General features: G+C 46.0%; 1 protein-coding gene across 1 annotated transcript in view; it reads left to right on the top strand.

Moving 5' to 3' along the window:
* Positions 1–25,068, top strand: part of COL23A1 (collagen type XXIII alpha 1 chain) — a 267,654-nt gene that overhangs the window by 25,639 nt on the left and 216,947 nt on the right. The window contains exon 2 of the mRNA XM_070415140.1: positions 4,888–4,954. Within this exon, the coding sequence (XP_070271241.1) occupies positions 4,888–4,954 (67 nt within the window). The remainder of the gene's footprint in view (positions 1–4,887; positions 4,955–25,068) is intronic.

Here is a 25,068-nt window from a genome sequence, read left to right as displayed (position 1 = left end):
ACATTCATCACCCTTAAAAGTTTCTTCCTGCCTCCTTTTTTTTTTTTAAAGAAATGTTTGTTGTTGTTTTTTTAATATATTTTATTGATTTTTTACAGAGAGGAAGGGAGAGAGATAGAGAGTTAGAAACATCGATGAGAGAGAAACATCGATCAGCTGCCTCCTGCACATCTCCCACTGGGGATGTGCCCGCAACCAAGGCACATGCCCTTGACCGGAATTGAACCTGGGACCTTTCAGTCCGCAGGCTGATGCTCTATCCACTGAGCCAAACCGGTTTCGGCTCTTCCTGCCTCCTTGAATTCTCTCTCTTCCGTCCCTCCCTGCCTGCCACCGGATGGTACTGATTTCTGTCACAATTGCTTTGTTTCCATTTTGTAGAATTTTTATATGAATGGAATCATGCATTCTTTTTTGAGGGGAGAGAGGTCTGATTTCCTTCACTCAATATAATTATTGAAATTTTGTTTGACACTTTTGCATATATCATTAGTTCATTCTTTATATTATCAAGTATTATTATGAAGATATTCCACAATTTGTTTTTCCATTCACCTGTTAATGAATATTTGAGTTGTTTCCACTTTTTGGCTGTTACAAACAAAGCTGCTATGAACATTCATGTACAAGTCTTCATATGGAATATGCTTTAATTTCTCTTGGGTATAAATACCTTGGAATGGAATGATTGGTGATCTGATAGGCATATGACTAACTTTATAAGAAACTGCAAAACTGTTGTTCAAAGCCATTGTATCATTTTACATTCCCACCAGCAATGTATGAGAGTTCATTTGCCCATATGTCTTTTTTCTCTGCCTGCTTTTATCACTGGTTTTAGGCAGTTTAATTTATGATATGCCTTGGGGTAGTTTTCTTCATGTTTTTGTGCTTGAGTTTCATTGAGATTCTTGGATCTGTGAGTTTATAATAGTTTTCAAGTTTTGAAAATTATTTTGGCCATTACTATTTTAAATATTATTTTTCTGTTCTTTGGGGACTGTAATCACCTGTATATTAGGACACTTGAAATCCCAAGTTCACTGATGTTATTCTTTCTTTAAAAAATTGTTTTTTAAATTGATTGCAGAGAGGAAGGGAGAGGGAGAGATAGAAACATCAATGATGAAAGAGAATCATTGATTGGCTGCCTCCTGCATGCCCCACACTGGGGATTGAGCACACAACCCTGGCATATGTCCTTGACTGGAACTGAACCCAGAACCTTTCAGTCTACAGGCTGACGCTCTATCCACTGAGCCAAGCTAGGGCTTATTCTTTCTTCTTGAAAAAAATTATTTCCCTGTGTGTTCATTTTAGATAGTTTCTATTGCTAACTTCCAGTTCACTAATCTTTTCTTCTGCAATGTCTAATCTCCCATTAATCCCCTATACCTTGTTGTTGTTCTTTGCATCTCAGCCATAATGGTTTTCATCTCTAGAATTTCAGTTGAGGCCATTTAATATTTCTGATGCCTCTACTTAACTTTCTGAACATATGCAGTGCAGTTACAACCATTGTTTTAAGGTCTGTGTTGCACATTAGCAGCATTGATACTGGAATTGGATTTTCCTGAGGAATCAGAGTCATCTGTCCATCATTCAAAAATTGTCCTCAATAGGGAGATTTCAGGGCTTCATTTAGGCTCTTCTTCTACTTCCAAGATTTTATTTATTTTATTATTTTTACTGAGAAGATGGTATTACAACTACAGAAAGAACTTCTAAAGAAGTAATTACCATAATTCCAACACCAAAGCGAGTGGTATTTGCTAGTTGCTGCCACACCAAGCCTGAATTTTTACACTGATGTAGACATTTTATTTATTGTACCATAAACACTGTTCCTTGTTGCTACATAGTCTTCATAACGCTATTTCATGAAGATATGACAGTTTCATCAAGGGACACACAGCCCCTTCCACTGTTTTGAGGCACAACTTCCTCATGAATATCTTTTTTTTTTTTCTTCTGTTGACTTATTTCCTTAAGGGTATATTCCCTAAAGTAGTAATTTTCTGTCAAAGGATCGGAATGTCTTTGTGGCTTTATTTGGAGCATTTTACAGAAATAAATCATTACATCTTTTTTTGTATGTTAATTCATATTTCATCAAAATGTAACCATTTGACGATGTGATAGAAAATCTGGTGAAATGTTCCAGACTAGCACTCCAACAGCTCATTAATAAATTTATCATCTGACCATGTAATGCTATTTTAAAAATCATGATTTTCCCTGATTAATTTTCCCTCTGCTCTTGCCATTCTTCCCTCAAAACTTCAAGTCCCCCTCCTCTTCCTTCTCCTCCACACTCTGGAGGGAATGCTCCCCAAGTCTCCTTGTCTTTTCTCAGAAACTCATCCTTTGTTTACTTTTGGAGCCAGGACTTGTTTGCATATGTAAAACCAGGACCATATTGTTTGCAGATGCAAGGGGTACTACCAGATAACTGAATATAAAAAGTCGAAGCTTTTAAGTCATTTCTTACAAACCTGAACACAAAAGAATATTTTCTTAAAATTAAAAAAAAAGCACATGGAAATAAAGATTGTGGGATTGGGTTTCTAATTCAACATTTCCCTCTGTGTTCTTAGTAGGGACTGTTACAAATGCAAAGAAAGTTAGGGGCCTGGAAGGCGGGGAGGGTACAGGATTAGGAGAGAAAACTTTGCAGATTCACCATCTGATCCAGAAAGATGAATGCATAAAAGGAGTTAGAATACATGACAGAACAAAAATTCAATCCCAGTAATTTATGATCCCTCTGGTAGCATTAACAGAAAGGTATTTTTTTTACCCTTTCATCAATAGTTTCCTGGTCAGCTTTTTATTTTAACATAAGAGTAGCTTAAAAGTAATTGTGTTTCCTATCAGTATTTGATAGAACCGCCACCCGCCCCCGCCCCCGCTCCCCCGCCCCGCCCCTTTAGGGCAGAGGCCTAGATCAGATAGCAATTGTTAAAAGCTACATGTAGTGTTTTGTTTTGTTTTTTTAGCATTAAATGCTTTTGTTTAAAAAAGGGGGGAGGGGACTAGTGTGACTTCTAGTCTAACCAGCATCGATAAAACAGATGAGAGCTCCACTAACAAATTGGCTTAAACTAGAAGGCTGGATTCTTTTTCCAGGTAAATTTTGAAATCGATAATAGCATCTGCAGATACAGTGGGGAGAAGGTGAGTTCTGAGGTGCCACCCTTGTCCACATGCCCAGGCAGCTTCTGAGGCCCCACGTGGCTGCGGTGCTCCAGGGACCCGCGCACCGGGCCAGGGCTGGGTGGTGTTTGCTGCTGCCGAGTGGGAGCCCTGGAGAAGCTTTGGTAGGTTGGAGTGGGAGGCATTCTGGGGGATGGGGGCTGCTCGCAGGTCGCTCCAGCATAGAGCAGGAGTGCATGGCAGGTGGGGAACCGAATTGGGGCTGAGAGCCTGGTGTCCAGACCTGACCATGTTAAGATTTTGGAGGCCTTGTGGGCCAGAGGTACGGTGAGGATGGGGAGGTTGGATGCATTTAAAGGCAGCACTGCTGTCACACCCCTCCACCAAGGCGTCATGACCACACATCCGCGTGCTCCCCCAAAACTTGGCCTTAATTCTATCTGTTGTCTGTTGCCCATCTGGAAAATGAGGGTGACTGGAGGCAGGGATAGAGGCTTTGCAGGCAGCTGGAGCTAACCTGGTTATGTTTTGTGTTTTTGTGTGTTTTTTTTGTCTCCGGGTCTTGGTGCTGGGCTGCTCCAGCCAGAGACAATACAGGACTTGGCTGGAGTCCCGTCTTCTGTGAAAATTTCAGGCTTGGCCTCAAGGGCTCAAGACCAGGGTGCCCTTTTCACATCCGACAAGCAGTGCTTTAAAAATTACATTTTCATGTTTGAAACTCAAGTACTCCTTCTGCCCGTCATAGTGCATTTTTTCCACTAAGGTTAACACATTTGGGATTTGCTTTGTTTTGCTTTTAGAGAGGCTTATTGGTTTTTGTTTTGTTTTGTTTTGTTTTCTAGAGAAAAGTTAATACTTTGCATATTCTTGTCAGGACTCAAGCCTAGGCTAGTTTGGGGGTTATGGGCCAATTGCTTCACTTTCCTAAATCTAGACTTGGGATTTGGGACTAATTTTTCATGTTGTTTTTTGTTGTTGTTGTTCTGTTTTTTGTTTTGTTTTGTGTTTTTTTGTGTGCCTTGTGTCCCCTCAGTGAGGCATGAACAATAATTCGGGCCACAGAGGTTACTCCTAGTGTCAAATCGGGCAGTGATGGTGCCAAGCTGTACTGTGAGCTATCATAATAGTAAAGCTGTGACTTCTGACTTGATTTCTGTGGTAATTCTTTTCCCTTCGCCTAAATCGAGCACAGGGCTGGGCATCCGCAGAGATCTTTGTTGAATTGTACAGAACCAAATTTTCTAGGGCAAGCATCCCCACAGGTAAGAAGAAAGAAAAAATGCCATCCTGGTGGATTGGGCCTGGGCAGCGGGTCTGAGCTCGGTGGGATGGGAGGGGCTGCGGCTGGGGGCCTGGCGGCTTCCAGAGCGGACGGTGTGATCCAAGAACTGAAAGCTGCTGCCAGGGCCCTGCCCAGCCTCCCACTTTCACTCGGACTGCACGGTCGTTTTGGCTTTCCTTGATTTGTGTTTGAAAATGTTATAACAAAGCAGAAATGTGCCGCCTTCTTTTCAGGGACTCCCGAGTAATTGCTCGATGTTTATTTTTGTTTCTTCTCTCATTCCAAAACTGTCTGTAGAATTTAATGACCTATTAAAAATGTTCTCAAAAGTACCCCCATCACTGTCGATCTAGTTTTTGTTCTGTTTTTTTGATACATTGGTTTTTGCTGATTTTTCTACTCTGTTCTAAAGCTCATCCTCATTCTCCTCCCTTTCCTTCTTGTTTCAGAAGTTGGAGGGACTAGTCAAGCTCCGGACTGTTCGGGAAGCGCCATCGGAATGCGTCTGCCCTCCGGGTAAGTGGACATTTGATCCTTGCTGGCTCCTGACTTCTGTAGGCCTGGCTTCTCTCTGTCTGCTCAAAATTGCCAAGGACATGGTCAAGATGATTGCCTTGGGTCTCAGGCTGTATGTTGTACCTTGTGGCCCATCATGGGCCTTTCTTCCTACCTCTTCCCTGGCAGGCATGTCGTTAGTCAAAGATCACAGCATGATTCACTGTTTCGGTTTGACGGCAATGGTGGTATTGGCGGGGGAGCTGAGAACCATTAGAGATGACTTATAATAAAGGCTTAGATGCTGGGACAGCACCAGCCATTCCATTCTGAAGATGGAAAAACAGGCACGAACCAGCCACAGGGTATTATCATTGTGACCTTATCTCTATTTCAAACCTTGGGGGGTCTGGGGGGAGGGTTGTGATAAATAATCTGGCCAAATAGTTTTGTGTGTTTTTGTTGGTTGTTTTTTTTTTTTTTTTTTTTTTTGGTTTTCATTTCTTTTGGTGGAGGTAGATGAAGGAAGCAGGAAACGTGGTCTGAATTATTCAAATAATCATATCTCTCTTGGGTTTTGGTGGTGTAGACTAGTATGGCTGTGAATAGAACTGGGATTTGTTGATTCCTAACTCATGTGGCTCAAATCCTGATTCCTATCAGGTCTTCCTGGTTGTCCTCATGGGAGCTTTGCACAGACGATGATTGAGAATGTAGGTGTGTAGTTGCAGCCCTGGCATTTTTAGGGTTAGCATTAACCTCTCGCAGGAGGGTGTGTAAAGCAGTGAATGAGCAGAAAGTCATAATACTTCCCAGGCTTCTCTCCATGTTGGACAAGATGACAAAACATAGATCACAGCAGCTGAGCCAGTGGCCCTTAACTTTATTGTCACACCTTCCATTAGCCAAGTTGCATGGCATTTCCCAACCTCCTTCACTGGTCCAGAAACGAAGCTCACTGATAGTCAACATCTCAAGGTTGGGAGATGCCCAGGATGTCTGCAAGGGTGGACCTCCTGGTGGGAAAACTCAGCCTCTGGGGGCCCAGCAGGAGAGGACCTGATGGTCCAGCTTGAGCTAGCTTTTAGTAGTAGGACCTCCCCAAGGTTTTGATAGGAGAAAAAGGATATGACAGGTAATGACATCACTATTTGTTCAGTAAGTCAGAAGCTGTGTTTCAATGGGGTAAAAAATCCAGACCCACAAATAATTTTCGGATGATCTGCAAAATATATAAAATAGGAATGATTCCCCCGCTTTTTCTGAGTGTTGTGGATGTTTTTTAAACTGGGAGGCACAATGCATTCGTAAGATACGAAATCAGTTCCGTGGGTTACAGCAGTGTTTTGAAATTTTGAACTAGCATAGACTTGAATAAAAACTATTGGAGTGAAGTTTCTATTTCAGCTATTTCTATTTGTAGGCATGACCTGGATGGTGAAGTGAACTGGGTTTCATGCTGTGGGCTGCTGACAGGAAGCTTGAAAGTCCCAAATACATATGACAGAGGAACTGGGAGGAGGAGGCAGGGATGGGGCACGGAGCTCCCGACTAAACCCAAGCCAGGTCCAAACCTTGGTCTTCCACTTATTAACTATAGGGTCTTCACCAAAAAATGATGACAATATTAGAGTGGCCTTTTGAAGTCCTAGAGAAAACACAGGTCAAAGCCCATGACCCAGAGGCAGTCCTGTGTCCTGTCTTTCCTTGGGGGACCCAAAAGGGTCTCAGGGAAAACTATGGAGGCTGAAAGGCTGGTCAAAGCCTCCAGTTCCCACTGACAAGAGGACAGTCACCTTCCCTGCTCTCTGAGAAGGGCCCTGCTGGCAGCCCTGTGCTGATGTTGTCGAGGGCTCGTGGCTGCCATCAAGCCATTCTGGCAGCTGTGGTCAGTGTGGCCAGGCCCCCATGCACACTCATGCCCATGCCTGCTATACTTTCTCTCCTGTCACCCTGAGCTGGAGGACTCACTTGAGCCCTTTGGACCAGAGCCCTACATTGATGCAAAACCCCAGAGGCTGGCACATTCTCCAACAGAGGCCTTTTCTCCAACACCAGAAGCCTTAGCTCATTCCCTTTCTCTCTGGCTCTGATCTGCCCTGCAGACTTCTGGAGTCCAGACACACAGACCACCCTCCATAGCTTGGGTCCCATCTGATTTTAGATACCCCACAGATCCCCCTGGCCTGGCTCCTTCCCACGCCTGGAGGACAGTGTAATCTTTTGTCAGATCCTAGGATGCAGCAGACTGATAATCGAGGCCAGAGAAGGGGGCGGCTCTTCTGTGTGTGCTGCCCATTGTGAAGCGACACTCTGCGGGAGCCATGAGGCTGAGAGGAGGGGCAGGCTGTTGCTCCTGCCTGAGTCAGTGGAGGGGGACTGGCAGGGCTGGGCCCTGAAGTAGTCCTGTGACCTTGGACAAGTGAGAGGCCCTCAAGCTTTGCACCCCTCATCTATAAAATGGTGTAGTGGGCTGAATTGTGTTCCCCTAAAACAGTGATGGCGAACCTTTTGAGCTCGGCGTGTCAGCATTTTGAAAAACCCTAACTTAACTCTGGTGCCGTGTCACATATAGAAATTTTTTGATATTTGCAACCATAGTAAAACAAAGACTTATATTTTTGATATTTATTTTATATATTTAAATGCCATTTAACAAAGAAAAATCAACCCAAAAAATGAGTTCGCGTGTCACCTCTGACACACGTGTCATAGGTTCGCCATCACTGCCCTAAAAGATATGTCCCAGTCCTAACCCCCAAACTTATAAATGTGACCTTATTTCAGGGTGGGAATCTTTTTTCTGCCAAGGGCCATTTAGAGATGTATAACCTCATTTGCAGGCCATACAAAAGTATCAAGTTAAAAATTAGCCTGCTATATTTGGTCAACATTTAATTAACTCACCCCTAAAGCCTTGGCAGGGCCAGACCAAATGATTTCGAGGACCTTATGGATGCTCCCCACCTCTGCCTTATTTGGAAATAGGGTCTTTGCAGATATAATTAAGTCAAGGATATCAAGATGAGATCATCCAGGATTTAGGGTGGCCTTAAATCCAGTGACGATTGTCCTTGTAAGATACGGGAGGGAGAGATTTGGGATACAGAGACACAGAGGGGAAGGCCATGGGAGGGTGGAGGCAAGATCAGACAAGCCAGGACCGTGGAAAGTGATCGCAGCCACTAGAAGCTGGAGGGGTGTGGGAGGGAGTCTTCCCTCAGAGCCTCCAGAAGGAATCCATCCTGCCAACACATCGATTTTGGGTTTCTGGCCTTCAGCACTGGAGATGAGAAGTTTCCATCATCTTAAACCACCCAGTTTGTGGTAATTTGTTGCAGCAGCCTTAGGAAATTAAAACAAATGGCAATAATAATCGTCCTGAGGACCTTACAAGGTTTCTGAGAGGATTGAAATGGGAGGGACGGAGGAGCTTCCTGCACCACCGAGTGTGGATCAGGTGTGAGCATGAATGAGGTGCGAGTGTGGATCAGGTGTGCGGCTGCTCCCCGGGAGGCCCCCGAGGCTGCCTGTTCTCACAGCTGCCCCTAAATTCTTCTCTGCCTTCCACAGACACTCCCAGGCTTTAGACCGGCGGTTCTCAACCTGTGGGTCTCGACCCCTTTGGCGGTTGAACGACCCTTTCACAGGGGTCGCCTAAGACCATCCTGCATATCAGATATTTACATTACGATTCATAACAGTAGCAACATTACAGTTATGAAGTAGCAACGAAATAATTTTATGGTTGGATCACAACATGAGGTACTGTATTTAAAGGGCCAGAAGGTTGAGAACCACTGCTTTAGACCAGGGGTCCTCAAACTACGGCCTGCGGGCCACATGCAAATACAAATATTGTATTTGTTCCCGTTTTGTTTTTTTACTTCAAAATAAGATATGTGCAGTGTGCATAGGAATTTGTTTATAGTTTTTTTTTAAACTATAGTCCGGCCCTCCAACGGCCTGAGGGACAGTGAACTGGCCCCCTGTTTAAAAAGTTTGAGGACCCCTGCTTTAGACAGTGTTCTCAACCTTGGCTGCACATTAGAATCCCCTGGGAATCTTTTTAAAATCCTGATTTCTAGGCCTCATCCTCCGGAAATTCTGTTTCTTTGTTATGGGGTGGGGCCATAACAGGAGTAACAAAGAAACAGAATTTCCAGAGGATGAGGCCCAGAAATCAGGATTTTAAAAAGATTCCCAGGTGATTCTAATGTGCAGCCAATGTTGAGAACCACTGCTTTAGACAGTGCAACTGAGCCCTGTCCCTTAGGTATTCCAACACCTTCTTATGTTCCCTGTGTATTTAAATGCTTAAAAATGTTTGAAGTTTTAAAATGTTTAACTTTCAGTAGGATATAATATATGATGTGATAAAAAAAAAATATCAAGTACTACCAAAGATTACATGTGAAAAATACCCCCCGCTCCCCATCCTCCTGCTCCCCTCCCCAGGGGCTGTTACCAGGTAGCTGAAGTCTTCCAGAGCTGCACTGGCTGATGGGACTTTGTGAGATGATAGAACTGCACACCATCCAGTCGTCCAGTTGGCGGCCCCACTAGCTGCTCATGGTTATCAAGCCCTTGAAACTGACAAACTGAATTTTTACTTAACTTTAATTAATTTTAGTTTAAATGGCCATGTGTGGCTAGTGGCTATGGTACAGACAGCCTGATTTTTTAAAAATATATTTTATTGATTTTTTACAGAGAGGAAGGGAGAGGGATAGAGAGTTAGAAACATCGATGAGAGAGAAACATCGATCAGCTGCCTCCTGCACACTCCCCACTGGGTATGTGCCCACAACCAATGTACATGCCCTTGACCGGAATCGAACCTGGGACCCTTGAGTCCGCAGGCCGATGCTCTATCCACTGAGCCAAAGCGGTTAGGGCCAGACAGCCTGATTTTTGAGATAGTTTATGGACATTTCAGCCAGTAGCTCCCTTCCTGTTTTTAAACAAATGGTATCAGAGGTTGTGGTCCCTGTGTTGCTTTTTTTAGTTTGCAATTTCTCTTTGAGATGGTCTGACTCAGTCCAATACCAGAGGGCAGGTGCTGCCTTGTTGGGTTAAATGATGGAATCCTGTCTGGTTGTCGGGCTGTCCTCTGAGGAATGTGACCAGACCCCACAGGGACACTGGATTGTTTCTTGTCCTATGTTCTTAAAGACCGTCCTCCGGGGAAGTTTTGGAGGGAAGGAGGGCTGCTGCTCGCCCTGTCCTCTGCTTCCCCGTGCTTTGTCCTGAAGCCCATCACAAGCCAGGCATGCTGCAGGGCCGGGCGACATTGGGCTGGAGGACGGGAGCCCGTCGTGTGTTGGGGGAGGTGGCCCTCAGAGCAGTCATCCTGAATCCTTGCAAGAGGGGTTGGGGCTGGGGATGGCCCTGAAGCCTGATCTGTGGGAGACTCCGGCAATACCCCGCCTCACTGTGCTCTGAAGTTCCAGAGGACGGCTCAGGGCTGGCACCTCAGAGCCTAAATCCATGTGAACAGCTGCCGTGTGTCCCATCCTGCACGTCCTGGAGATGTGGGCCACTCTGGTGTGAAAGGTGGTTGCATTAACTAACTCTTTTAGTTAGAAACCTCAGAACACTAACTAATGTTCTGACCATGCTACATTAATAAATCAAAAGAGGGGAAATTATTAACTCATGTAACTGGAAATGAAAAGGTCAGAGGCAGAGCCGGAATCAGGTGTGTCAGGCTCAGGGCCTCTCTCTCCATCTCTAAGCTCTTCTCTGTGTCCTTTTCAGACAGTCTCTCCGGGGGGCCTGAGGTGGCCCCCAACAGCTCCATGGGTAGACCACTCCTTCTCAGCAACCCCAACAGACAGAGCGCTGCTTCCCAAAAGTCCCAGCAGCAGGGAATGCAGAAGTGTTATGGGCTGAGATGTGTCCTCAAAATTCACATGTTGAATTCCTAACCCCCAGTACCTCAGAAAGTGGCTGTATTTGGAAATATAGTCTTTAAAGAGGTAATTGAGTTAGAATGAGGTCCTTAAAGTAGGCCCCAATCCCATATGACTGGTGTCCTCATAAGAAGGGGAGATTAGGACACATATATGCACAGCGGAAGACCAGCCAAGGGGAGAGGCCTCAGAAGGAACCCACCCTGCCAACACCTCGATCTTGGACTTCCGGTCTCCAGAACTATGAAAAAATAAAGTTCTCTTGTTGAAGCCACCCAGACTGTTATGGTGCTTTGTTCTGGCAGCCCTAGCAAAGTAACTCAGGGGGCTATTGTGGAACGGGTACAGGGTGTCTGTTTGGAAAGAAGGGAAAGTGCTGGAAATGTTGTGTAGTGGTAATAGTTGTACACATTAAGAATATACTCAGTGCCATGGAATTGTGCACTTTTCAAAAGTTCAAATGGTAAAAATACATAATTTTGTATGTATTTTACCACAATTAAATAAAACGTCTCAGAATTGACCCGGACTTTCTTGGTTTGGGGCAGGTGCCTATCCCTGAACTAATTACTGTGCCTGGAGCATGGATGCACTGATCAGCTAGGTCTAGGTCATGTGACTTTTCTTAGATAGGGGTTGGTGTTGATGCTGCCAGAATGTGGGCTGAGAATTAGGGCGGGGTGGGGATGGGGTTACCCTAAGAATTTTAGTGTGCTCTTCCCAGAAGAGAAAATGATACAGCTGGGTAGACACAGATGGGAGGTGACCACTTCAGTCCTGCTTCAGGGACAGTTGACTAGCCACTGAACCACACAAGTCTTCTGCTGTTGAACTTGTCCAACAGGCAGCATGGCCCAGTGGGAAAGCGCTTGGACGCTCAGCCCAGACTGCCAGGTTCAAATTCTCTGTCACGACCTCCATGACCTTGGACGAGTAATTTATCCTCTGTGTGCCTCAGTGTTTCATCTGTGAAATGGGGTTTCTGATCGCATCTACCTTAAAAGATTGTTGCAAGGATTGAATGAGTAAATACATGTAGAGGGTTCAGAACAGGGCCTGGCACTGCTTCTGGAGAGTCAGTTGTGGTCACTCTTAAGCCAGATCCATTGCCCCCAGGCCAGTGCTGACTCACCTAGTGCGGCCTGTTACCTTCTTCATTTTTGTTGACATCAGTCAGGGCTGTCAGAGAGGTAGGGAGAGGAAATTCAGAGTTGGCGTTTCGCTGGGACTATTCTGGGGGGAAAGAACAAAGGCTTGGCAGGCTTTATTGGAATGTCCTTCTGGGACGTGGGTGAGAAAAGGCTGGTGACAGAGCACTGGGGTGAGAGAACCAGAAAGAAAAGAGACCGTGTGGCCTGGGGACTCCGGTCAGGCACTCATGGCCTCCAGAGGCCACGTGCAAAGCCCAGGGTGGCTGCCCCTTCACACAACTCACTGTTTCTAACCGGGCTCGACCTGCCTTGGAAATATTCAGAACTTTTCATCACTGTGGTAATACCCTTCAATTCCTTGTTGTGCCTTTTTTGTATCCTTATATAATAGACCAGCGACATTGCATATGGTTTCCACATGAAGTGCACTGTGCTTGCAGTGCAGGGTGACCTTCCAGAAATTAATAGACAGATTAATCAGAGTTAGAATTTCACTGCTCTGCAAAGTGCTTGGGAGTTTGAGCCAAGGAGTGAAAATCTACCTAGGAGAGCACAAAGCACCACGTGGAAATGACATAGACCTTGATACATCCATCGACAGCTTGCGGGAATGTTACAGAACAGAACAGACTTGGTAGAAGCCGCTTGCATGCAGCCTGTTTGTTCTGGCCATTGGCTTGGGAAAGAGCTTAGCGAAGAGGGTGCCTTTTCCTACTACTTTGACACTGGAAATTGTTATCCCCCTTCCAATTATTTCTTATTTGTAGAATTTTTAAAATAATACCTTTTTTTATGTGTTAAATCCTAGTTGACTTGAGTTTGTGGTAAATTTCAGTAGCGTAATGACAGTTAAGCTATTCATGTCAAGCTGTGCAAAGTGGAAGGGAATAGTTTGTGTGTCTGATTTTTGGGGGGAGGGCTAGAATTCTCTATAGAATGGTCTCAGTTTCCTCTCTACCATGCATAGATATTTGTTCATTCATTTATTCATTCATTCACTCATCTCTCTGTACCCTATTCTGTAATTGTCCTTGGGGCAATCTTTTTTTTCTTTTAATATTTCTTTATTGATTTCAGAGCAGAAGAGAGAAGGAGAGAGAGATAGAAACATCAATGATGAGAGAGAATCATTGATCGGCTGCCTCCTGCACACCCCTCACTGGGGATTAAGCCGCAACCCAGGCATGTGCCCTTGGCCAGAATCGAACCTGGGACCCTTCAGTCCGCAGGCTGATGCTCTATCCACTGAGCCAAGCCAGGTAGGGCTCCTTGGGGCAATCTTGACCAAGGTTGTTAAAGGGAGACTGTTAGAGGGATTGCAGATCTGGCTGTTGGAGGACGACAGCACAGATAGAAGAATTATAATATGTTGAGAACGGAAAGAGTTTGAAGAGGAAAGTCCTACAGAGACTAAAGGGAGGGGGAGATCACCTCAGATCAGGATTGCAGATTTGGTTCCAGCAGAGACACTCACTGAGAGGGTGCTCAGGGTGGGGACCTCGTCTTGTTCCCTATCACGTCCCCTGACCCTAGAATGGTGCTGAGCACTTGAAGGAGAGATGATTACTGTCTGCTAATGACTTCATTGGAAGAGAGGTCACGAGAACTTGAATGAGGGCCATGAGAATTGATGACAGGGAGCAGCTGTCACAGTCCCTGGACCATGTGGTGGACAGAACTCACAAACAGGATGGATGGGCTTGGGAGTGGACAGAGGTGCCCAAGGCTGCAAGCCTGGGGGAAGGGTGATGTCCCAGTAGACACAGGAAATCCCCAAAGAGGGATTTGGCAGGCAAGACCTATAAGCATGGTTTTGGACAGTGGCCTTTCGAACCACTTTGTAGACCCACTGATGAATGGAAGAAAATAATTAGAAGTCTTCTCTTAAGGCTTCGTCTAGCCACTCGGAATCTGTTAATTATAAAATGTACCGTGTCCTGTAAATAAAAGTCTCGAGGTTTAACTATGGACTAACCACTGGGAGCTAGGGATTTTCTTGTGACCACCAGAGGGAGCCCACTATATTCATTAAATTCTATAGAATTCCAGCAGGAATTGAAAAGAGGAGGATAATTAATATTTTAAAAATTTACTGGAAAGCACACAGAAGTTCAAATCAAGGGCAAGTAAAACACAAAGTTCAACATAAATAACAAACACATGGTTCATAGTCCTGAGATAAAAAGTGTTCTCGCAAAAGAATAAGGAAAGCCAAATACTTCTGTGGAAGAATAGGCAAAGGATGTGAATATATGGAGTCCCCAGTAGAAAAATACAAATGGTGACACTTCCCTTCAGTGAATACTTACAGAGCACCCGTTCTGCTCCAGGCACTGCTCTGGGCACTTTAAAAAATGGTCCATGTCATGAATAATTGCAGAAACACCCAGCAAGATATCAGTTTTCAGCAATCAGATTGATAATGTTTAAATTGTTTCCAGCTTTCTGGAGGGAAGTTTGGCATATAAACAAAAATTTGGAAAGTACAAACTTTCTCCCAGCACTTTCACTCCTAGGCTCTATATATCCTGACAGCTGTGTGAAGGTGCTTGTACGTTGATGTTTATCAGAGCATCACTTGCAGTAGCAAAAACATTGAAAATAACACAGAGAGACCTTTATAAGGGAAATATAGCCACAGCTTTTCAATAGGGAGAAAACTGATTTTAAAGCAAAATAACATCACAATGTGAACAGTGGGTGATTGCATTATAAGTGCCCTTCATTTTTTTTTCTTATTTGCACTTTCTCTCTTTTTTAAAAATATATTTTTATTGATTTCAGGGAGGAAGGGAGAGAGAAAGAGTGAGAATCATTTATCGGCTGCTTCCTGCATGCCCTCCACTGGGGATCAAGCCTGAAACCCTGGCATGTGCTCTGATCTGGAATAGAACCACGACCTCCTGGTTCATGGGTCAACACTCAACCACCGAGCCCCACCAGCCAGGCACATTTTCTGAATAGTCCAGAACAACAAGTAAAACAGCTAAAAGGTATTTACCTGAAAAGTAGACAGTTTCTGTTTCTGGCCCTGAGCTGGACACAGCCCTGTCCAGGTGTCTTCCTGGATCACACACCTATACTCCCCACCTCCTGATCTCCTGGGAAATAGCTCCATCTGACTTAATGTCTACTGTCCACTCAGCAGGATACCTGACCCTCACAGGTATTCCAAAAATGTTTGTATTTCGTAAACACTATATTTCTAGAGGATCTTTTAAAGCTGAAAGGTGCACTGTAGAGGTTGTTTCACATAGAAACTCATGGAGAGTAATAGAAAGCAGGTCTTCTGGAATAAGACAGGCCTGGACTTGAGACCTGGATCTGCCAATTAGAACTGTGTGAGTTATTTAACTTTTCTGGGCTTCAATGAATTATTTTTTTTTAAAGAATATGTTTTTATTGATTTTTTTTGAGAGAGAGAGAGAAAGAAACATCAATGTTGAGAGAAGCATCGATCAGTTGCCTCTCGCATGCACCCTGACCAGGCATCAAACCCGAAACCTGGGTATGTGCCCTGGCCGGGAATCTTTCAGTGCACGGGATGACGTTCAACCAACTGAGCACACTGGCCAGGGCTGAACTACTCTTTAATAATGGCACAGAAATCCCAAGCGTAGGTTTTATTCTTCATTTAAAAATATTTACTGTTATATTTGGAAGGCACAGAGGTGAACAAAACAAAATCTGTGCTCTGATGGAATTTCCATTCCAGGTGTCTGGGTTAGGGTAGAGAAGACAAATGAACTAAAACAGGTAAATCAATAAATAAGTGATAACTGTGAATTATGATAGGAGCTATGGCGACATGAACAGGGTCCTTTGGTAGAGGGCTAAAGGGGTGCTGATGTTAAGATATTCTTTAGAAAGGGAGACCAGGGGAAGCTTCTCTGGGAAAAGGACACTGATGCCAAGATTTGTGTGATGAGAAGCCAGGCATCCCAAGATGCACCAGTGTCCCTCAGAATAGCAAGTTGGTTCTTAGGCAGCCAAGAGGTTGGGGTGTCATCTAGAAACTGGGAAGGGTCAGTGTCTGAAGCAAGCAGGGGAGGGCATGATGAGATAATGTGGGAGAGGTGGGTCAGGTCCATGTGGCCCAGCCCTCTTGGCTATGGAAGAGCATGTATTTCATCGAAAAAGCAATGGGAAATTGTCGCTGGGTTGAAAATAAAGAAGTGACATTGTCCAATTTATGTTTTCAAAGCTCTGGCTAATGCACATGGAGAGTGGACTGGGAGAAGTGCCTGAGAGGAAAGTGGGGGTCAAGGAAGTGAGGAAGCCAGTTAGGAGGTTATTACAATGGTCTAGGCCAGATGTCACCAGTGCTTGGACTGAGGGCATGGTGGTGGAGGCAGTGGGAAGACCGGATGACGTAGAGTGTACTTTAGAGGGTACACTGGCATGACTTAGAGGATGACTGAGTAGCGGGGAATGAGGGAGAGAGAAGATGACTCTCCAATTCTGGATGACACCCTGATTTTGACTTGGACAATTCAGTGGTGCCATTTGCTACAATGGGGGAGAAGAGGATGAGGAGTTTGTTCTGACCTGTTCACTGTGACATGACTATGGGACATCTGAGAGGAGGTACCCAGGCAGCTCCTGGATGAAATGGCACAATAAGGTGGAGGCAGTGGCACAGGGCCAGGCCAGAGTGGGCTGTCGTCTCTGTGTGTTGACTCTGGGCACACGTATGTTGGGGGTAGTCATGAAGACAGCAGTGGGCTGTGGTGTTTGCCTTCTTCCTTACTCTGGAGGCTGGCAGACCTATTCCTCACTGTTAGGGTTCTCCAAGAAACAAAACCAATAAATATATCTTACATAAAGAGATTATCTGTAACTTTATAAAGATATATCTTGGGAGGGGGCATGGGGGTTAACGGGTAGAGGTGGGCAAAGAAGGGGAAATGGGGGACATCTGTAATAGTGTCAACAATTTTTTTTAAAGATATATCTTTATAAAGATATATGTATATAAAAAGCGATTTATGCCCGGCCAGCGTGGCTCAGTGGTTGAGCATCGACTTATGAAGGAGGTCACGGTTCGATATCCAGTCAGGGCACATGCCTGGGTTGCGGATTCGATCCCCAGTAGGGGGCATGCAGACAGCCAATCAATGGTTCTCTGTCAGTATTGATGTTTGTATCACTCTCCCCCTCTCCCTTCCTCTCTGAAATCAATAAAAATACATTTTTTAAAAAGTGATTTATTTTAAGCAGTTGGTTCATGTGATTATGGGCTGGCAAGTCCAAAATCTTCAGGGTGAGTCAGCAAGCTGGAGACCTAGGAAGGCCAATGTTCCAGTTTGAGTCCAAAGGCCATCTGCTGTAGAACCAGGAAGGGCTGGTGTTGCAGATCAAGTCCAAGGGCAGTCTGCTGGAGAATCCTCCCTTGTTTGGGAATTCTCTTTGTTCTATTCAGGCCTTCAACTGATTATGGAGGATAATCTGCTGTGCTCTAAATCCATCTGTTTGAATGTTAATATCATTCCAGAAATCCTCACATAAACATCCAGATGAATGTTTGACCACATATCAGGGCACCATGGCTCAGATGACAAAGGTAACTAGTTGTTACATTTACCTCCTCTGTTACTTCTCTCAGGGTTCTCCTCCTCCCTCGTCTCTCTCTCTCTCTCTCTCTCTCTCTCTCTCTCTCTCTCTCTCTCTAGTCCGTTAGTTCTCTTATCCTGTCTTTCATGTGCTGACTGAGCCCCCCCTCTACCATCCCACCACCACTGCCTTCTTCAGACCCTCATCACCCTTCATCCTTTCCATGCCTTCTCAGGATTGGAGCAAAGCGATGTGCGATCTAAAAGCCTTCCATGGTTCTCCATGGCCTTCAGGATCAAATGTGCAATCTGTATTGGCCTTCCTCAATCTAATTCCTGTTTTCCTCTCTTGACCCATTTCTCACATCATATTACCTTCCTGCGCCCTATGGGGTGACTGTTTCTCAGTCAGCACCCATGTGTCATTCCTTTGCTTGAAATGTCTCTCCCCTTCTGTCTTTTTTTTTTTTTTGCTCCAAAATATTTTATTAGTAAAATTCTTATATAGAAAAAGATTGAAGAAAAGTTACCTGTCACACTGAATAACATGTGAAAGCATGTGTAGATTGTGGTTTCTAATTTCTCTACAAAATTAACCAGCCATCTGGAGTAAAGAGAGTCAGAAATAGTAAATATAATCATATCAGTTTTTGGAGCACTTCAAAGTACAAAAAACATTGTGCTAGTTTTTAAGTGCAAAGAAAGGTCATCATACAATTGACTTTAAAAATTACAAATAACAATCTGTACATCAAGTATATTTTTTAGGCCTCTCGTGTGCCTAGCACTCTGCAGAAAGAGAAGAGGGGACCCATCACATCAGGTCTGGCCCATGTCAGCTTCAGGACCATCTCCTCCTTTCTCAAGGGGAACGTATCCTTCAGGCTGAAGAGGGCCACAGGTATCACCAGGGAGACATAGAGGTCCTGTCTGTGCCGTGCTTATCTACGAGCTCATGCTGAAGAAACGGAGGGATTCGCAGCGACAACCTGAGTCGCAGAGCGAGGGCCAGAGGCATAATCTCTGTTCCTATCCTGCTGATGAGGGTCGGGCACACGCCCACCAGATCTACCACAGTGATAGGTCCGAGATCCAGGCTGCCCGGTGCTGCTGTGGCATTCCCAGCTGCAGCCTCTAGAGGAGGTTTCGGGCTGTGAGTGTAGACACAGTGACAGTCTCCTTTTCTCAGAAAGCTGATCCAGAAGTGCAGCTGCTGTTCTGATGCCCACATTGACATTCATGGCTGCAGAGATGGGCTCCCTGCCAGACCAAGCCAGGTTGGATGGACATACCTGGGCAGGGCTCTCCTGTAGCTCATAGCGGCGGGGCAGAACTCGGAGCACTTCGTGTAACCATTCTCTGGGGCATTGAGTTTTCACAGCGTCTGACTGCAGGGACACAAGCCCAGATGGATCTCACTGCTGAGCTCCCCTCCACAGTCTCCCCTCCTGGCTTTTTACTTGAAGAATCTATATTCATTCTTCACGATCCAGCTTTAATCTCACCTCTTCTGGGAACTTTCCCCATTTTCTAGGCACAATGTATTGCCCCCTCCACTCTGATCCCACCACACTTTGGGTATCCCTCAAAACAGTCCATATTGGAATTGAGGTCGCTTCACTTGCCTGTCACTCCCCCTGACCAGCCTGTGAAACCCTGACATTTCCCCCGATGTCTTCATGGGGCCCAGCTCATACCAGACCCTCCAGTGAGTGTTAGATGGGGGTGAGGGAAGAAAGGACAAACTATGCCCTCACTAAAGGAGCACATGGAATTCAGCTCATTTTATAAACATGTTTGGGTGAGTTGTGGAGTCATAGTCACAAGTCTGCTAGAGGACTGTTACGGAGAAGGGGTAGTAAAAGCTGTAAAAAAGCTGCCACCGTGACATTGTCCTTCCTGAATTCCACACTGTCCAGGAGCCCGCCAACCTGCACTGGGCAGCTTCTTGACTCAGGTGTTGGCCCTTCTTGCGGTTAGACTTTCTCCTTACTTCCTTTCAGTTTTCCCCATGCTTTTACCTCTTGGCTTTTTCTCCTTGGTCATCTGAGGCTTAACTCTGGCCAGGGCTTGGCTCTGCTGAGTTCTGAGCTGGCTCCGAGGCCAATGATTGGAAGTCATTAGCATTTGGTTTGGCCCTGGCCAAGGTCCCTTTTCCGTGAATCAGATCCGGTCCTGCCTGATGCCTTGGGGGACTTGCCACTCGGTCAGAAATGTTTTCCTACAGGGAAATGGTGCAGAAATATTCTTCCTGAAAAGCCTTCTCAACCCTTTGCAGCTAAATTGCCTACACTGAGGAGGGCTTGGGAGCTGTGTAGACCTGGGCACTCCCCCACTGCTCCCTGGTCTGGGAGCCTCGCCTCTGCACAGTCTCTCTGCATGTCTTCTCTCTCCTTTGACCACCGAGCCTCTCGGTGTTTCCTCCCGAGGCCTCACAGAGGTTCCGTGTGCCACCCCAAAGCTGAGCTATCCGCAGCCTTGAGAGGTGGCACAGGCATGCCCTGCCATGAACCTGCCGCCCCATCCTCATATGTGCCTTTCATCCTTGTTGGGCTGGTGGCATAGACAGAGCTGCCCTTGCGAAACTGTAGATAGGATTGGTTATGACCAAAACACATGGAAATGTCCCCACTTTTCCTTTATCTCTTGATCTAGATTGCTCCAGGCCACTCGGGCTCGTGGTGTTCTCATTTCATCCTCCCTAAGTGTTTATAGCCTGGGACGGCCCAGCTGGTGCGGGAGGAGGGAGGCGGCTATGAGGGCTGGCCTTGTGGGTCTGCGCTGTTCTGGGAGCAGAGGCGAGGGAGGGAGACCCGATGGATGGCGAACAGATGAGCGTTCTTTGGTCACTAGCAACAGAAAGTCACTCAGGCAGATTGAGACAGACAGGGGGAGTAGTGGAAGAAACGCAGGAGCTCACAGAGGCGAAGTGCCCGCTGAGGAAGAGGCGTGGGAAGGGCAGCGTGCAGGGCAGCTCCCAGGTCCAGGCTGCAGGAAAGGGTGGGCGGCCCCCAAGTAGAAGCCTCAGCCGAGCATCTGCACCGACTCTTTCATGTGTGTCTCTTGCCTGAGATTCAGGGTCTCAGGAGAGAGAGTCCTTCTGTGTGGGCCTGGACGCCGTGTTTACCCCTCTGCCCCAGGGGCTTCCACTGCAGGGCTGAGAGGCCCAGAGAGCACCCCTCACCTGAATGCCAGGATGCAATGGGGGGCTCGCAGTCTGGGTTTGGATGCAGGTGAGCCTGCCCGTGAATGCCAGTTGTGCCACCTATCGGTTATGTGATCTCAGACACCTTATCTGACTCCTCATTTGTAAAATGGAATAGCATTATGTACCTGATGGCTTTGTTTTCAAGATACACTCAGATCAATGTATGGGGAACATCGATCTCAGTGTAGCCTCAGAACATTTTTGGCATGCAGTAGGCATCTAATAAAGTCTGTTTATTTACCCGTAGGTCCCCAGGAGGTGGGAGAGCCAGACACAGATCACTTCGTGGGCATTAAGGGGGCAAGGACAGCATAGGATGGGGCACTTTTCTTTTGTTGCCTCCTCCACGGAAAAGAACGTCAATTCTGCTGAGACTCTTAGTTTCTTTGATACAAGAATCCCTGTGTGAACCTCCTGCTCACAGATGGCAGGACAGCAACTGCTTCCTCACAGAAGATCCGTAGTCAGCATTTTAAAGTCCTTTCTTTTGGGTGGTCTTGGGGTTTCCCTCAGGATCCCAGGCTCTTCTTCCCCGCCCCACTATTCTTTTTTATTCTTCAGCCCCATCTTTAGAAATAGGACTGAGTGCCTGAATGCCGGCTGAGCTGCCTTCCCCACCAGGTCATGATTTTCATGACCCTAATGGGTGTGAAGTGGCCTGTTGTCTGGTCATTTCTTCAGAATTGCCCCTGTCGCCTGCTCACTCACAGGCCTGCACAGAAAGAAGTTCAACTCTTGGAGGCTGAGGCTCCAAGGGAAACAGAGCTCACTAGGAAAGAACTTCCATCAGACAAAGGAAACTGCATGACCAAGATCAAGGAGGGCCAGGACCACCTCCCCTGTTAGAAGCTCACGCATCCATCTTCCCTTGCAGTGCTTTTTGGAAAATGTATCTTTAAAAAATGTATAGATGCCTGGCCAGTGTTTCTCAGTGGTTAAGTGTTGACCTATGAACCAGGAGGTCATGGTTCGAGTCCCAGTCAGGGTACATGCCCTGGTTGCAGACTCGATCCCCAATAGGGAGTGTACAGAAGGCAGCTGACCAATGATTCTCTCTCATCATAGAAGTTTTTCTCTCCCTCTCCCTTCCTCTCTGAAATAACTAATTATATTTTTTAAAATTTATAGACAAGGCCACCTGAGCCCCTGAGTGGGTGGGCAGCAGGTGACTTGGAAGCACAGCTTAGAGAATGCACCTGAGCTGTGCCACCACAGAAGGACTGCACAGTAACTTTACCCTGAGCATCACTTCCTGTTGGTGGAACTGGCTGTCACACAGCTGAGGATAAAGACAGACCCTGTGGACCCAAGTGCTTCCAGGACAGCATCTTTATGACGTGTGACCGTGGGCCTTGCAGTGACCTTCAGGGAGGGGGGTAGTTCTTAGCATTTTCTCTGTATGTTGTGTGGGGGTGCTCTGAGAGGACAGGGATTGTCTCCCGAAGAAGACCAGGAGCAGCTGCCCGGGAGTGACTGTCCTCTTCCTCCCCCGCCACCCCTGAGGCAGGATTTGGGCTTAATTTCCAGGAGGGCAAATAGTGCCTCTCTGGTCCTGTTTGTGCCCTAAGTGTACATTCTGAACTTTTTCTTTCCCCATTAGGGATCCAGGCGCTCCATCCGGGACTAGGAGTAGAGGGGGCTGTGTGGGTCAAGTTCTGCACTGGGGCACTGGCCCCTTCACCATGGAGGTAGTAAAGAGGGGGACGTTGTATGTGTGGAGGGGGAAGATGCTCAGGAGAGACTGCTTGCAGGAAGGAGAGGGTACCTCAGGATGTAGGGAGATTGTCTCTGTGGAAGAAGGTGGAGGTGAAGGGGGGGATGGAGAAGTGATGCATGAACCCAGATCTGCCCCATCCTCACCGGGGGCAGGGACTGTGCGCCTCTCAGAATTGGCTGTGGGATGATTCCAAACCCTCTGGCCAGAATCCCCTAAGGCCGACTGAGTTGGTCTCCAAGGCTTCACTTAGGAAGTGAGCTGCTCATTTCCTACCTCACTGTGTTACATGCTCCCAGTGACCCTACAAATGAGTGATGTCTGCAATGCGCTTTCCCAACAGCCCTGCTCAGCTCCTGTAGATGCATGCCGATCCATCTCATATTTGGTCTTCCTCTTTTCCTGCTGCCTTCTATTTTTCCCAGCATCATTGTCTTTTCCAGAGAACCCTGTCTGCTCATGGTGCGCCTGGAGTAGGACAGCTTCAGTTTTTTCATTTTTGCTTCCAGCAATGTTTCAGGTTTAATTTGCTCTAGGACTCACTTGTTTGTGTTTTGGGAAGTTCAATATCTATAGAGCTTCCCTCCAACACCATGTTTCCAGTGAATCCACTTATTCTTCCTACGAGCCTTCTCCACTGTCCAACTTCCACATCCACACATAGTAACTGAGAAGACGAGGGTGTGGATGAGCTCAGCCTGGGTCTCTAATGACACATCTTTGCTCTTAGCGGTCTTTTCTAACGCTGTCATTGCGCCCTTCTGAGTCTCTGTCTTCTCTTGAATTCTTGGCTTTAGTTTCCATTTGAATTGATGACTAAAACCAAAATGAACAAAATCTTTACCCATTTCAGCATCTTCAAGGCCTGTGCTAAAGTTGTGTGTTTCTTCTGTGGTCATGATTGTTGTCTTTTTGATGTTCAGATGCAGTCCTGCTGTGGCACTTTCTTCTTTCACTTTCATCAGAAGTCATTTCAAATTGACTTCTTTGCTACTTTCTGCTGGGACCTTCTCTAGTTTTCCTCCACACCAATCATCTGCATATCTTGTTATTGGTATTTCTTTAATCAATTTTCACTCCTTCCAGGGACCCCTTTCTAGTCTTTACAACCTATTATTGTAAAAGTAAACTGTGCTTAAAATTAACTCACTGTCCCTACTCAAAAAACAAAACAAAAGAAAACAAAAAACACAGAAAAACCCGTAGATCTAAAGTTAAAAAAAAAAAGTCTGCTTTGTACCTCCACCTCCCCACCCTCTGCCATCCCATGAACTAGATGTAAATCTTTAATCACTTTTGTGCACATTCTGCCAGACTTTTTCCTGTACTTAAACAAATACCCACATTTATTTATTTGTTTACTTATTTATTTGTTATTTTAGAAAGAGAAAGAAACATTGGTGTGAAAGAGAAACATTGCTCAGTTGCCCCCCCTACACGCCACGACCAGGGATTGAACCCTCAACCTGGGTATGTGCCCTGATTGAGAATCCAACCCTCCACCTCTGGTGTAGGGATGACACTCCAACCAACCAAGCCACACGGGCCAGGGCAACCAAATACCCACTTTTAAATTCTTCAGAAATAAAATGATGCATGGTATTCTGAACTTTGTTTTTTGTCTTCACAACTTAAAAGTACCGTTCTTGCCAAACCGGTTTGGCTCAGTGGATAGAGCGTCGGCCTGCAGACTGAAAGGTCCCAGGTTCGATTCCGGTCAGGGGCATGTACCTGGGTTGCGGGCACATCCCCAGTGGGAGATGTGCAGGAGGCAGCTGATCGATGTTTCTCTCTCATCGATGTTTCTAACACTCTGACTTTCTCCCTTCCTCTCTGTTAAAATTCAATAAAATATATTAAAAAAAAAAAAAAAAAAAAGTACCGTTCTTTGTCAGTCAACCTGAATAGGCTCCAGGTGCCCACGGCCATGCTCAAATCACCACCAAACCCTGACTCCAGGCAGTCAGCTGGGGGGTCCCTGCATCTCTCTGGCCTGCTCTCCTCCCCCAACAGCCTTTTTCTCCAAGAGCGCTGGTCCTTCTTCCTCCTCTGCCTTCCTGGACCTTTTCCAGTTTCTCTCCACATCAGTCATTTTCACTTTCCCCATCATGTTCACTCTGCAAGGTAAAAGTCTCTTGCTGTGTTCCAGCTCCTTTTGATGCCGGCCTTCCTGTCCTTTCTCCCATCAGCCTCTCTGAAGCCACAGTGATGGGGGTGGGGGTGGGGGGATGGGGGGTGGGGGGTAGGGGTGGCAAGCTAAAGTGCTTCCATAGGAGGCAGTGGAAAGGCAGTGAATACACACACACTTAATACTCTCTCATTCTGATATCAACATATTCATACCTCTGATGTCTGCCTCATTATTTGTTTTCACTTCGTGTCAAAATAAAACTTATACAGGCAAGAGCACATTTCCTAAATGCCGTGTGATGAATTGCCAGACACAACACACCTGTGTCCAGGTCAAGGAACAGCACATGACCTGCCCTCCAGAGACTCTCCCACGGCCATCTCGTGCACACACACAGAAGGTCAGCTTTGCCTGTGTTCAGCTCTAGATGGGTGGACTCACATGGTATAGATTCTTTAGTCCTC

The sequence above is a fragment of the Myotis yumanensis genome, unplaced genomic scaffold, assembly GCF_028538775.1.
Source record: "Myotis yumanensis isolate MYYU_CA2020_CCGP unplaced genomic scaffold, mMyoYum1.0.hap1 SCAF_5, whole genome shotgun sequence".
Taxonomy (NCBI): Eukaryota; Metazoa; Chordata; class Mammalia; order Chiroptera; family Vespertilionidae; genus Myotis; species Myotis yumanensis.
Note: the sequence above shows the minus strand (reverse complement) of the source record. Positions and strands in the feature narration are given on the sequence as shown.